General features: G+C 57.2%; 1 protein-coding gene across 2 annotated transcripts in view; it reads left to right on the top strand.

Moving 5' to 3' along the window:
- ACTN4 (actinin alpha 4) overlaps positions 1-14,796 on the top strand; it is a 72,455-nt gene that overhangs the window by 53,391 nt on the left and 4,268 nt on the right. Inside the window, exons 8-17 of one of the 2 annotated variants that reach the window (XM_037141844.2) lie at positions 918-1,003; positions 4,002-4,094; positions 5,994-6,224; positions 6,667-6,814; positions 9,883-10,033; positions 12,562-12,670; positions 12,871-13,011; positions 13,085-13,267; positions 13,364-13,498; positions 14,451-14,630. In XM_037141844.2, the coding sequence (XP_036997739.1) occupies positions 918-1,003; positions 4,002-4,094; positions 5,994-6,224; positions 6,667-6,814; positions 9,883-10,033; positions 12,562-12,670; positions 12,871-13,011; positions 13,085-13,267; positions 13,364-13,498; positions 14,451-14,630 (1,457 nt within the window). The remainder of the gene's footprint in view (positions 1-917; positions 1,004-4,001; positions 4,095-5,993; positions 6,225-6,666; positions 6,815-9,882; positions 10,034-12,561; positions 12,671-12,870; positions 13,012-13,084; positions 13,268-13,363; positions 13,499-14,450; positions 14,631-14,796) is intronic. The other variant, XM_037141843.2, reaches the window with a different exon arrangement.

Raw genomic sequence — 14,796 nt, 5'->3', positions numbered from 1 at the left:
TCATGTGGTGATACACACAGCAGAGAACATGGGACAGGACCATGGGATAGAGATGCCTGAGTTAGCTGGGCCCCAGGGGAAGCCTCTGAGGGGTGACATGAACAGGCAGTAGGAGTGATGAGCAGGAGCTGTCATGAGAAGATCTGTAGGAAAAGCATTCCAGCCCTGCCTGGTGTGGTTCAGTGGATTGAGTGCTGGCCTGGGAACCAAAGGGTTGCCACTTCAATTCACGGGGCACATGCCTGGGTCTCCTCAGGCCAGGTTCCCAGTAGGGGGTGCTCAAGAGGCAATCACACATTGATGACTGATGTTTCTCTCCCTCTCTTCCTCCCTCCCCTCTGTCTAAAATAAATAAAAATCTTTTAAAAGTTTTAAAAAGCATTCTAGGCACAGGGTAGAGCAAATGTAATCTATGAGGCAGAAATAAGCTTGGCTTATTCAAGGAATGGCTGGAGAGGAGTAAGCAAGGGGAGGAGAGTTGAAAATATGAGGTCAGAGAAGGTGACAGGGCCAGACTGTGTAGGACTATTATAGCCTAAGAGCAAGAATTTGGGTCTTATTTTAGGGCCACAGGAGACTATTAGGTGCTTTATGCTGAGGTGGTAGACATGATCTTACTTTCTGAGAAACATCAGTTAGAGTTTATCCCCGTCAACCCCAAACAAGTCTTCCTTTTTAGAGCCAATAGCTAGTGTCACAAACCCAGGCCTGGTTAGCAAAGGAATCCACCCATTTGGAAACCCCCTTCCCCGCGCCGAAGCCTTAGTAAGGCAGGCCTGCACAGCCAGAGCCAGGGTTTGGCTTCCAGTCCAGAGCAAGCGCTATTCCTCCTGCATGAGCCTAGGGCCTGGCCCCGGCCGCCCTCCCTGCATCTTTCACTCTCTCCTGCCTCTCTCTCTCTTTCTCTCTCTGCGCAGATATTGTAGGCACTCTGAGGCCAGATGAGAAAGCCATCATGACTTACGTGTCCTGCTTCTACCACGCTTTCTCGGGGGCTCAAAAGGTGAGCTTGGGTGAGAGCACACCTGGCTGCTGAGGCTGGAGCTTGCCCTCGGGGTCCTGGCCAGGCCGAGGGCCACCACGGCTTGGGGACTGACCTGGTCAGGCAGGTTTTTTGTGACCTTGGGCTTCACCACTTGAGCGGATGCAGGCCCAGTGCTGACACACCATAGATACTCTCTCTGCACACAGCCCGCTCTGTGAGGTGGAGGTGGCGCCCATGTCCCAGGCAGGACAGTTGAGTCCCTGAAGTAGCTGAGCAGCAGTTTGGACCTGTGTTCCTGACCACTCAGTTGCCCCCACCCCTTTGTCCATGATCTGTCCTGGGCTACCTGCCTGGTATACTGGCTTTTCTTGCCCTCTCTGTGTCCCCTTTTCCTCCCAGATGGCTCAGGAAAGGCTCAGGCTGGGCAGTCAGACTGTTCTCCAAGCCGCCTCCTGCTGTCCCCGCTCTCTGGCCCCCTGTCCCCAGCAGCCCTGCTGACACAGGCAGAGCAGTCAGAAGTGTGTTGCCAGCGGCAGCTCTCCCTGAGCCTGGCTGACCTCATATTGCCCCTGCTGCTACTCTCAGGGGCCCTCTGTTCCCTCCACTTGCCTTCTGGTCTATGGGCATGGGCAGCAGTGGACTCCCAGTGACTCGAGTTTGTGTTAGCCATTGGCAGGTGGGCGGGGAGGAGAAAAACTAGCTCTCGTCTATGGAGCACTTACTATGTGCTAGGCACAGACTCTTTGTCCCTTACATGGCAGGGAAGTGTGTTATCCTCAGTTAAAAGAGGAGGAAGCTTGTGAGGATGACATGAGTGCATGCAGGTGAAGAGCTCAGGACTGTGCCTGGCCCAGTCAGTGCTCTGTGCACGGGTGGGTAGTCGGAGCAGCCTTGTCCCTGCCCATCATGGTTCTTCCCAGCCCTGGGCCGGAGAGCTGGTTTCACAGCCAGTCTGCCACCTGCCTAGCATGCGATTGGAGTTCGTGTTTGCAGTGTTCTGCTGAAGGGTGCGGGCAGGGAGAATGGAGGGGGACCCTGCACCCTAGTGGGAAGGCAGGATGGTGTGGGGGTGGGCAGTGACAGAAGGTTCCTTGCCACAAACCCCAACTAACAGCACGTGTGCCTTTGGGCTCCCCACTGCAGGTCCCATGCCAGCCTCCCTGCCCACCACATCACCCTTGTGAGGGTGCTTTCTGTTCTGCCCCAGCTATTCGCCTGTGCCTAGAGCTGAACTCTGTGGTGCGGCACAGGGGGCCCGGAGGGTTGTGCGAGCAGACACTGGCAGGAAGGCTCTGGTCAGAGCATGGGGGTGTTTTGAGGCATCCAGGCCCCTCTTGGAAGAAATAAAGGTCTAGCTTTTATGAGCTGCCATTCACCAAGGCCAGTGCAGGATTCAGGCTTATCAAGTCCAAGTTCAGCTTCCCCCAGCCTGTGTCTGCTTCTCAGGCCAGCAACAGAATGCTTTTTATTTTTGCTGCTGTCTTTTCCCCATAGGCTCAAGGCCGTGTCTCTCTCTGAATTTATTGGAGTGACATTGGTTAATAAGATGACATATGCTTCAGGTGTACGGTTCAGTAACACATCATCTGTGTGTTGTGTGTTCACCAAGCTCTTAAAAGAGCACTCTCTGGGGTTTATTTTGTTTATAAAATAACTTATTTTATAAACTGTACCCTGATAGTTTATTTCTAGTCACTGAAGCATCTGCTCTTTGTTCACTCGTTCATTCATCAACCTGACTATCGAAAACACAGCAACCCTTGCGCTAGGTGCCAGGGATTCAGTAGTGAAACAACACCTGCGACCAGCGGCCCCCACCTTTGTGTGTCTGCATGCAGAGTGGGTTTCAGCGTGGGGTACCATTGTCTCTTCCAAGAGACGGGGGTCAGGAACTAACTTCCATGGCTGCCCCAAAAGCTGTGATCTTGGCCTTGCCTCCTGGGGCCAGATGTTTGCCAGCCAAGCTCTTGTGAACCTCATCTGTGAGGAGCACCGCTTAGAGCCATTGGCGAGTGTCCTGCAGCATGATGCTGTGTGTGTGTGCGTGCGCGTGTGCGCGCGCATGTTTGCACATCAACCTTGGCTGGTCCCTGCTCACCTGCCCGCCTGTCCCAGAAGCAGTGTGTGGATGGGAGAAGCTGGGCCAAGTCTGGAGCCATCCCCAAGCCTGTGTTTTCCTTCCTCACCACTCTGTAGACCCTCCTCACTATTTCTGTTCCTGTTCTGTTGCTGTTCCAACTCTTCCTCTGGGACCCTTTCTGTGCTTCCTGAAAGGTACCTGGTCTCTCCTCTCCCCGTGTGGCACCCTTCACCCTCGTTCTCCACTCATCACATTCCCCGTCAGCAGGTCAGTGCCGGACAGTGTCTGGTAGTTCTGGGCAGAGACTGTCACTGTCTGCACTGCTCCCTGCTCTGTGAATCCCTGGCTCCCTTCTGTGGATTGTGACTTTGCCCAATGAGCCATCCACATCCACCTCCAAGGGGAAGATTAGGAAGGGGTCTAGTGTGCTCTGCTTGTGCACTGACCACCAGGCTTCTCTGGGGGGCACCAGCATCCGCACCCTCTGCTCGCCCCGCAGCTCTCCAGCACTCTGCCTCACTACAGCCCACTTTCCCGCCCAAGGGGAAGCCTCCTTCCAGGGCTTGGCCTAGTGGAGGACCCCACCCGGCGTTACCTAACCCTCTGTGAGCCACCAGAAGGACTGTTAATCCATTTCCCCCAGCGTGGGAGGGCTTCCCAACCCCTCACAGCACCTCCAGGGACCAGGCCAAGAAAGCCAAGGGGCCCAGCTCCCTGGGCAGTGGCCTGAGCAGTAAGCTATGGGGACGCCAGCAAGGGCTTCCGGGTCACAGGTACTGAGGGCACCATCTCGCTGGAGCTGTACTTCCTCTCCTTCCCTCCTCGGGGAGTTCTGTGTGGGCCGTGGATGAGCCAGCTTTCAAGTGATGTGCCTGTCAGGAGGGAGGGTCCCCATGCCCCAGGCAGCCCTGACTGTGTGTGCTTCCCCTGCCCCAGGCTGAGACAGCAGCCAACCGGATCTGCAAGGTGCTGGCCGTCAATCAGGAGAATGAACACCTGATGGAAGATTATGAGAGACTGGCCAGTGACGTAAGTGCCACTTACCTCCAACCCCAGTGACCCTACCAGAGCTGAAAAATCGGGCCACCTTTGTTACCCTTGGCCGTAGGTCGTGTGACACTTGCAGAGTGGAGAGCAGGTGTCACAGTGAGACTTCCTGGAAAAGGTGGTGAGGTGCCACCTGGAGTTTGCCCCAGCCAGTACGTGGGACGGCCTTCTGGGTGGGCTGCACGCGGCCGGAGTCAGGCTGGCATGTCATCGTGCTGCGGGCTCCTGGGATTGGAGCTCGGGTTCCAGCACACTCTCAGGGACATTGTTTTCTGAACACCACACTGCTTTCGAGTCATCTGGGGAGCTTTTTAAGAATGGAAGGTTCTTCATCCTCCCTGCGGAGGGACCAATTTAGCAGGACGCAGAGACCAAGATGACACAGTGTTGGCCAGGGCCGTGGCTTGTCATGGTGGGCCTGGTCAAGGATGGCGTGTGCTGGACCTGCCCTCTCGAGTCACTCCCTTCCCTGGGTGAGGAGACTGAGGCCCAGGGGAAGTTAGGTGTGTGCCCACTGTCCTACTGGGCTCACAGCCAGCAGGACAGGGAGCCGGAGTTCAAACCCAAGCAGCCCCGCTCCAGAGCCTGACCTGGAATGTCAGTTGGGAGTGTGGGTGTTCAGTAAACCTCTCTGGGTTCTGCCCTTTATTTTTAAAGTTGCCTTATAAAAAAAATTAGAACATTTAAGTTCCCCAAAGGCAGTAATTTGACAACTCTTCTAGACCAGTGATTGGCTCCCAGACATTGAGATTCCACAGACCAGAATAATTTGGGAAAATATTTGCTAGCCAGCCTTTAGTGGCCAACATCTTTCCCCCCTTTAATTCTCACCCAGGGATATGTTCGGTTGATTCTAGAGAGAGGAAGGGAAAGAGAAGCATCGATTGGCCCCTCCCACCGTATACACCCCAACCAGGGATCGAACCCATAAACTTTGATGTACAGGACAGTGCTCCAACCAATGGAGTCACCCAGCCAGGGCAGTGACAGACTTTTTATTTTGTCAAATTATGGGGGTATTTTTATTTATATATTTTTTATTGTTGTTAAGGGGATATTTTTAAAAGAAAGGGCTACCATCTGTTAACGGCATTATTTGTAACACCAAGGAAAGGTTAAAGATTACATACCTATCTTAGGATCCCAGCCCTTCCCAAGAAGGGGCAGCTGGCACACGCATCAAGAGGTAAACACACAAGGATACTCTTGTCCTTGGTTCTCTTGTTTTGCCAGAAGTTGTCATTGGGAATTACTTCTCTGAGCAAATCTGTGCTGCACAGTAACTGATTTTACTCTCAGGATTGCACTAGAATGTCTAGTTTGCTTGTTTGTGCCCTGGCCTTCCTCCATCAAAGACATGAGTGGCTCGTAAAAATACACGTCACCTTCTTTTTCAGTTTCCCATTCTAATTTTTCCACGTCCCAAGCCTCGTGCACGGCGCCGGCTGCCCCCGGTGAGCCAGGCTGCAGGTCCTGCCCGTGAGGCCCTGGCAGTCAGTGCACAGGGGAGCAGTGACACCCTCAGACAGCGCTGAGCTCAGTGGTGACAGCAGCGCTTGGGCTGCATGGTGGGGAGTGATGGGCAAGACCACCAAGGAGGGGCCCTGAGTAGGTCTGAGGAAAAGGAAGAGCGAGAGAGCAAAGATGCGAACAGAAAGTAACCAGAGAACAGCACAGTGGTTCAGGGGGCACACGTTCCCAGAATTGCCTGCCATGGGGTCCCGATGGAAATCATGGAGAAGTCTGTCTGGGGAGCAGGGGCGATTCCCCGAGACGCGGTCCTCAAAGGTCTAGGTCCCATGTGCCCGTGAGCTGCGGGTGGCCTTGCCGGTGCTCTGAGGGCGCCCTGGCAAGGCCTCACGGCTGCCTGTGGGCCCGCAGCTTCTGGAGTGGATCCGGCGCACCATCCCCTGGCTGGAGGACCGCGTGCCCCAAAAGACCATCCAAGAGATGCAGCAAAAGCTGGAGGACTTCCGTGACTACCGGCGCGTCCACAAGCCACCCAAGGTGCAGGAGAAGTGCCAGCTGGAGATCAACTTCAACACGCTGCAGACCAAGCTGCGCCTCAGCAACCGGCCCGCCTTCATGCCCTCTGAGGGCAGGATGGTCTCGGTAAGGGCAGGGCTCTGGGGACGGAGCGGCCAGGGCCCAGGAGGTGCAGGTTTGCCAGACCACCCCCAGGCTTACTGTCTTATCTAGAGTTTACAGCCTTTGGGGTCCAGCTTGGCACTTTACCATCACCACAACAACCCCCAGCACTCCCAAGATTTTTACACCCATCCTCAACCACACCACAGTTTGTGTGGAATAGTGTTAGTTCAGAACCCCAGTTGGCCATGACTCCAGCCCATCACCAAGTACTTGAGACCCTTCATTTTTGTGTATTAATTTAAGAGAACTGATCACTCCTGGCAGGTGTTGGGCCCTGTCTGGGTACACAGACGTGGCAAAGCAGGAGGTAGACATGACCCAGCTCACATAGTGTCCCTCAGGGAGGCATCGCCCCTTGGGGTGCCTTGCCCCTGTGATAGCCCCGCTCTCCCCTGCCCTGCAGGATATCAACAATGGCTGGCAGCACCTGGAGCAGGCCGAGAAGGGCTACGAGGAGTGGCTGCTGAATGAGATCCGCAGGCTGGAGCGGCTTGACCACCTGGCAGAGAAGTTCCGGCAGAAAGCCTCCATCCATGAGGCCTGGACTGACGGTATGGCCCTCCCAGCTCCCTTGCTGAATTCCTGTCTCTCAGACGCGCACACACAAACAGCGCATGCATGTCAGAAATGCTGTTGTGGGTTCATCCGGCCCCAGGCAGCAAGAGACAGTTTGGATTCTGCTCCTCCTACTGCCCATCTGCTCTGGTCTCAGAGATCACTTAGAGGTGGGCCCCTTCGTGAGTCACCAGAGACCAGTCATTCGTGAATGCTGCCATTCACAGGGAAGTAACCCTCTTCCTGGCAGCCTGTGTGCAGGAAGCTCAGCCTTCCATCTCTACACCCTTTGTGACCAAGGACCTCATGTTGGAGGATGGGTCTGTGTTCCCACGCATGATCCTTAAAGCCAAGACCTAGACCTGCCTCCTGACCCATAGGCAGTGCTCACGGACTCCCAGCCCCCCAGAGCCTCCTTCCAGGGGCCTGGCCCCACTGCTGGGTGGCTTCTCCCAGAAGGACAGCTGTGCCTCCTGTTCCTCAGCAGCTCTGCAGCTGCCCGTTCCCTTGGCTCAGACTGTGGAATTCCACCATGTCCCTGGCCCTTGGTCAGGACCCGCACCATGGTTGGGATTCCAGATACCAGGGGCCTAAGAACCTTCGGGAAACAGCCGGTGTCTGGGAAAGCCGGGAGCCGTCCACAGGACGCTGCCCTCCCACTTCCTTCCCAAGTGTCTCTCTCCTCCTGCTGTTACTGAATTCAGGAGGTTCACCCACTGCCACCACTCTGTCCAGCTGATTTCATACTTTCTTGAGTTGCTCACAGTGATTTTCCTTCCTCCCATCACCACAGTTCACCATGAGAGCCTCACTGAAACCTCTGGGTAGCTACCCCATTTTCCCCTCCCAGCTTCTTGTGAGGCAGCTGCAGCACTGGCCGGAGCTGAAACCTACCCAGAGGCCCCGCTCCCATCAGCACTCAAACACACAGCTCTGTGATCTGCAGACCGGGGCCTGCGTCACTGTGTCTGTCCCTGGCCACATCCCAGCTAATGCCCTCCACATGTTAGCTCAGGCTGCTGTTCTCCAGCAGCAGCCACCAGATCACAGTGCTACCCTGCCCTCCTCTACCTGGAAAGGAACACAGAGGGAGGTGCCAGGAGGGCAGGTGAGCAAGAGGCCTGCGCCAGGGATGCAGGCACCTCCCTCGTGCCTCAAAGAAATGACGCCCATGGCTTCATCCCCAACCCTTGCAGAGGATATTGGCTTTTACTTTATTTCTTCATTTCTTCATTCCACAAACCCTTCTTGAGCCTCCTCCTGTGTATGGTAGTTTCCCAGGTAGGTGAGGTGCCTTCCGAGGGAACCCACAAGCCAGCAGATTTTGTCATTTCTCACATCAGAGGGCCTTGTGCACACAGGAGGAGCTCACAGCACCCGAGTCTCGTGCTCGGACTGAGCCGTTTCCTTCTGTGATCCACATTCTGCACATTTACAGGCTCTGGGTGTCATCCTTCTGGGTTTCCCTTCTGGGACCTTTTGGCCTGTTTTATCACTTCCTTAGTCCCTTGCCTTGGACTCCAGGAAACCGTGGGAAGATGGTGTCCTGTTGCCCAAGTTGTGAGTCTGATGGCCCACCAGGGTCCCCTCCCCAGGAGTGATGCGGGAGCTGGCCTTCATGTGAACGCCTTCAGGGAGAGTTGGTCTGACTTTGTGCCAGGGCAGACTGACTGGTCCTGTGGCCTCTCCACGCCCCTGCTTCCCCACTGGCAGGCGTGCGGGCATTTTGGCATCTAGCCCTGTGCTGTGAGTCAGCCCAGAGCCCCCGGGTAGGCCTGCCCACTCTCATTCCCAAGACCTGAAGCCTGAAGGCTGCGTACACCCAAGGATGCAAAACAGGAAGAGAGACCAGCCTCCTGGCCCATTTGCACATCCCTCAGCCTGTAGGGTGAGGGTCGATGTGGATGCTTTCCAGAGGCCTTGGGTTATCTGGGGAAAGAAACAAAGGGAGCCCTGATTCCTTTTTGTGGCCGCCCTTCATCCTGCATCCAAGGCGGCCCTGGCTGTGGCCCACTCCTCCCAGTCTTCCAGTCCTTGCTGAAACTGCCGAGGCAGAGAAGTGGTAACCTGCTATTTCAGGTTCCCACCCTTGGGAGAAAGCAATTTGGGAAAGGGAATTGCAAGCTTGCTGTTGTGGTTAAGTGTCCCACCCCAGGGCTGGGGTGGCAGGGCCGGCGGAGTCAGTCTCCCAGGCTGCCGCCTGCCGCCCGCCAGTGCCAGGCCCTGTCCTAGGGCGGCCGAGGTTGGCCCTTGCTCTGCTGTCTCCCAAGCGCCGCTTCACCGAGACCTTAGGTGCTGGGTCGGCCCCATTTCCCAGCTGAGGGGAGGCTGCGTGTCGTCCTACTGCTCTTGAGGACTGCACCCAGCAGGCAGCCGAGGAAAGGAGGTCTCTGAGCTGTCCCTCTAGGGGCTGCCTGAGGTGGCTTACCTGAAGTAGCCCCCTTCCCAGGCTGGCATTTTCCACTGGTTCTCTAGTACTTCACTATACTTACAGGGCTCACTTGAGCTTCGGCCCTGGCACGTATAATTAACTAGGCTCCAGATCTAATAACAGTGTGTCTCCTTTCCTTCAAATAGCTTGATGAGGGGCCCTGCCTCTCTGCACATCAAAACCCTTAGGGCGGTGTGGGGCTGTGGCTAAGTGATAAGACCACCACCCCAAGGGAGCCAGCCCCCAGGTGCCAGGAATGTGCGGGGGGGTGGGCTCCAGGGAGAACCCCGATGGGAGCACTTCCCCGTCCTCTGCCCTGCTGAGGCATGGGCTGCACCCCCAGCCCTTCAGATCACGGCCCTCCATACATGGCAAAGCGGTCCAGTCTCACAGTCTCCTACCACGAACAGACACGAAGTTTGGACCACACAGGTTGAATTGGGATATCTGGCTCAGGCCCACCAATACTGAGGTGTGTCCCAGCTCCATCCAGGGCGTACTGGACTGAGAGATCCCTGGAAAGGCCAGGGATGTTGGGTTTACCCCGTTTCCTTCCCCTTGGTTGGGCAGGCCCGTAGTGGACTCCGCACACTGTTGTCTAAGTGTGTCCTGCCTTCTGCCCTCCACCCCCAGGGAAGGAGGCCATGCTGAAGCACCGGGACTATGAGACGGCCACCCTGTCAGACATCAAAGCCCTCATCCGCAAGCATGAGGCCTTCGAGAGTGACCTGGCTGCACATCAGGACCGCGTGGAACAGATTGCGGCTATCGCCCAGGAGCTCAAGTAAGTGGGCCGGTGGGCTGCCACGTGCTTCCCCTCCAGCACCGCGCCCACAGTAGTGCTGGGTGGCACCCGGGGGTGCAGCTGCCCCATGCCTAGAGTGGGGTCTCCAGCCCTCTCCACCAGCACCCCTCTCTTCAGATGCCAGGGCCTGACGGGGCGGTCCCTCGGCCTGTCTGGTCTTCACTCCTGAGGAGAAACATGGTGGGATCTAGATACTCTGCCTCCTTGTCCTGGTTCTTCAGGCTCTGAGGGTCCCTGGGCTCCACTTCCCTACTCGCCACCCCTGGGAGATCCCTGGCCCCTGGTAAGGTGGGCGGCCCAGCGCCCCACCTCCTCCCCCGTCCTCGCTGCTCCTGAGGGACCTGGCTGCACAGATTGCACAGAGAGCCCATTGTTCTGCACAGCCCTTTCCTCCCACTCAGAATGCACCATTGTGAGGCCTTCCAGGCAGCCGGTCCTCTGCCCTCCCTTCTCTGCCCCAGTCAGATAAACTTGTGCACACAATTAGTACACTGAACCTCCAGAGCCGGTGAATGGGGGCCTTATTCCACCAGGGCAACAGCCAGCAGCAGGGAGGGCTCAGGGAGTGGGAGGCCCAGGCCATTACTTCATGGAAAATCCATAATCCCTGAAGGGGCAACAGAGCTCCCAAAATAGCTGTCTGCTCAAAAATAGTGTCCTTGGCTAGAACCGAGATTTCTACGGATACCCCCACCCACCCTGCCACAGCCATCCCCAGAGTTCTGTTTGTTCCTACAAGGCTGGGGCCCCGTGCCAGGGAGGGCCAGCGTCTTCCCTGACTCGTTCCCTGCACAGCGTCCAGTTGTTTGGGGGTTCCCTGCTTGCTCACCCCGAGGTAGAAGGTATGATGAGGCCTTCACTGTACCACAACCCTGGCAGCCCTTGGGGTCCCACAGGCTCTCGTAGGGTAGAGCCCCTGCACCTGGCACACACAGACGGAGCGGGGCAAGGCCACAAATGCATGTGTCTGCTGGGGTTGTGGGGGTGAGTCGAGAGCAGGTTTCTTATTTGACGGGTGAGCCCCTGGAACCTGCTGAGACACAGAGTTGGAATAAACCGTAGGCCAGCCTACTACTCCAGCACTGGGGAACGGCCACGTGAAACCCATTACCCTGAGCCAGGGAACAGGTGGTCGCTAGAGCACCTTCCTGGACAGTAGCCCTGAAGGAGAGAAAGGGAGGGCTGTTCAGGGTACTGTCGCTTTCTCCAAAGATGAGTCAGAGGACCGAGAGCCAGCCAGAATGAACTCGGATGCACAGCCTGGCGGAGCGTTGATTAATAGCAGTGACAGAAACTCCAGGAGCACTCAGTGCTCTACCTGTACCAGCTCTCCTAACCCCCAGCATGGCTGACTGATACCCTTCCATGTTGGCGTGCCCTGGCACCTATGTTAGAGAGAGGAACTGAGGCACAGAGAGTCCAGCAGCCTTGCCCAGGGTCACACAGCTGGGAAGTGGTCGAGACAGGAATGGAACCCAGGCTGCCTGGCCCTCTGGAGCACAGCCCGGCCCCCACTCCCTCTCCTAGCCCTTCCTGCTCGCCCCAGCCCCTGTACCCAGGCAGGCGAGACAACCGTCTGGTCCCCGCGTCTTTCCTGTTCCTTCCCAGAGTTGCTCCCTGCTCTCCACGCCTCACCGTGCCACCAAGGTTTTGCCTGTACACTGATGTCCTAGGGCTCCGCTACTAACAGCATCCAAGCATCTGGGCCGCAGGAGATGGGGGTCCTGGGGCTGACTCCGGGGCAGGGAGCGGAGGGGCAGGGGGCGTGTGGAGGGCTGGGGGTCCACAATGATCATCAGCCAGGGTTTCCCGAACCTCAGTCGTTTGAATAATAATAAGTATCTACACCATTATCAGCTCACTTTTTCCTTAATTATCAATTGCTTAGAACTAGATCTCAGGTTAATTATGTGTTTTTTCTTAATACCCATTAAAATAAACATACCTACCACTTTTAACAAATAGTTGCTGCTTTTGCCTGCTGGGTACCCAGGACTGCTCTCGGCACTTCACTCACTGAGTGGCTTGCTTTCCAAAATAACCTCCCCACCGAGGTGCACACAAGGAAACAAAAAGCAGGGTTCCTTCGCCCAGGGCCACAGAAGTACAGAGTCGGGGAGCTGCAATCCAGATGGAGGGAACCTGTCTCCAGAGCCCGTACTCTCTGACACACGCTCTCTGACACGCACGCTCTGCTTGGCTTTCTTTCCGTGGGAAAGTGCCACTGCAGCCCTGGTTGAGGGCCGCACTCGGTGCCGCCGCCCCACGCCCTGCACTGAAGTGTGGTAGCTTAGCAACTTCATGGAGTTAGTGAGCAGGAGGAAGCCCCTGCCCCACCACACCTCCGAATTCTTCCTACCCTGGGGGTGCCGGAGCACAGAGGGGTGATGGACAACCTTCAACATTAATACCCCTGGTACCAGGACCTGGGACCCTTGGGGGCGGGTGGGTCCAGGCACACCCAGCTAACCCCTGGCGGGTCTTGCCACCCTCTGCCCGACCCACAGTGAGCTGGATTACTACGATTCCCACAATGTCAACACTCGGTGCCAGAAGATTTGCGACCAGTGGGATGCCCTTGGCTCCCTGACTCACAGTCGCAGAGAAGCCTTGGAGGTGAGGAGGGTGATGTCACCCTGGAGCCCAGCTTCCCCACTGCCCTCAGTGCCCAGACCCTTGAGTGTCTCTGACCCACCCAGAGGGGACTTCTCCGACGTCTCCGGGGCCCCCGAACCCCTCCCCACCACTCACCCCCTCCTACTTGCTGACTGACCTCCCTCCTCTGTCCCGTTCCCTCCCCCCGCCCCGCACACCAGAAAACAGAGAAGCAACTGGAGACCATCGACCAGCTGCACCTGGAGTATGCCAAGCGGGCCGCTCCCTTCAACAACTGGATGGAGAGTGCCATGGAGGACCTCCAGGACATGTTCATCGTCCACACCATCGAGGAGATCGAGGTCCGCCCCCACCCATCCTCCTCATGGGACCCCCGAGGGGCTGGGCTGCCCCTCACCCCTTCTTCTCCCCCAGGGCCTGATCTCAGCCCATGACCAGTTCAAGTCAACGCTTCCGGACGCTGACAGGGAACGGGAGGCCATCCTGGCCATCCACAAGGAGGCCCAGAGGATCGCCGAAAGCAACCACATCAAACTGTCAGGCAGCAACCCCTACACCACCGTCACCCCCCAGATCATCAACTCCAAGTGGGAGAAGGTAGGCAGAGCCCCTCAGCGGGGCCAGGGCAGGGCTGGCCAGGTGAGGGGGCCGACACCCTGACTGCCCCTGCCCCTGCTCCCTGCCCCTCCCCAGGTACAGCAGCTCGTGCCCAAGCGGGACCACGCCCTGCTGGAGGAGCAGAGCAAGCAGCAGTCCAACGAGCACCTCCGCCGCCAGTTCGCCAGCCAGGCCAACATCGTGGGGCCCTGGATCCAGACGAAGATGGAGGTGAGGGGCTGTGTCCTAGCCCTGCCGAGCCCAGGGCAGAGTTGGGAAAGAGCCTCCAGTAAGCAGGAGGCCAGTGAGCAGATGGTCACCCGCCCCTGGTGGGACATCCCCTGTGCTCTTAGGGCCAGCAGACGTGGGGGCTGCGTCCCAACTCTCACCCCGCTGGGAGCCCTGGCCTGTGGCGGGGTTGGGGGGGTGGATACGATGCACGGATGGAAACGGCAGCGCCACCCTGAGGGCCACTTAGCTGAGGCATCAGGGAACAGATTCGAGTCTTGGCTCTGCCCTTGACTGATGACCGTGAGCTCAGTCACAGTGTAACCTTGCTCCTCAGTTTTCTCATCTCTAAAATGAGAGGGAAGAGTTCCTTCATTTCCACAATAAATGCTGGCGTCCACTGCTGTGTGCTGGCTCTGCTGTAGGCACGGAGGTAGGGCTGTGGCCGAGGCGGCCCCAGCTCACAGGGACCCTCACGACTTAGGCACAGGAAGGTTTGTAATGACACCAGCTGTGAGTCTGGCCGCCTCTAAGTGGTCACTACCCACCAGGCACGTGTGACCAGAGTGGTGTCGCTGAAACAGCAGCCTAGGAGGGGCACGGGCAGCTTGGCCCTGGCTCGGTGCCAGCAGCCACAGGCTCTGAAGTCAGCCAGGCCCGGTTCAGGTCCTGAACTCTGGCTCTCGCTGTGTGAGAAGTTGTTCTGTTTGGGCCTCTGTTTCCACATCTGTAGACAGGGCCCGTCACCGTGAGTGAAGTGTGCATTGAGGTTAGGCACATGTAGTGCTCAGCACAGGAACTCACCGGTGTGGCTGCTTTTTACACTGGAGGGTGAGGCTGGAAGGGACAGTCATGGGAGCCACGAGCCTTTTGGAAGGGGGACCCTGGGCAAAGGCCGCAGGCTGGGGCACCCTGGCTGTGGCCCCACCCCCAGCAGCACCCGCCTTGTGTGCAGGAGATCGGGCGCATCTCCATCGAGATGAACGGGACCCTGGAGGACCAGCTGAACCACTTGAAGCAGTACGAGCGCAGCATTGTGGACTACAAGCCGAACCTGGACCTGCTGGAGCAGCAGCACCAGCTCATCCAGGAGGCCCTCATCTTCGACAACAAGCACACCAACTACACCATGGAGGTGCGCTGGGCCCCGTCAGGCGCTCCGCACCCCGCTTTCCCGGGCCCTGGCACGGAAGAGCCCTGTGCAGCCTGCCCGGTCGGAGCGTCTGCTGCTTCCTCTCTCTCCTCTTTTACTCCAACCAAAAATGCCAAATCAGAACATTTACACATGTTTAAAAATCACT

The sequence above is a fragment of the Artibeus jamaicensis genome, unplaced genomic scaffold (assembly GCF_021234435.1).
Source record: "Artibeus jamaicensis isolate MK-2021 breed Jamaican fruit bat unplaced genomic scaffold, CSHL_Jam_final contig_47, whole genome shotgun sequence".
Lineage (NCBI taxonomy): Eukaryota > Metazoa > Chordata > Mammalia > Chiroptera > Phyllostomidae > Artibeus > Artibeus jamaicensis.
The sequence above is the reverse complement of the archived record's forward strand: the minus strand, read 5'-3'. Positions and strand labels throughout refer to the sequence as shown.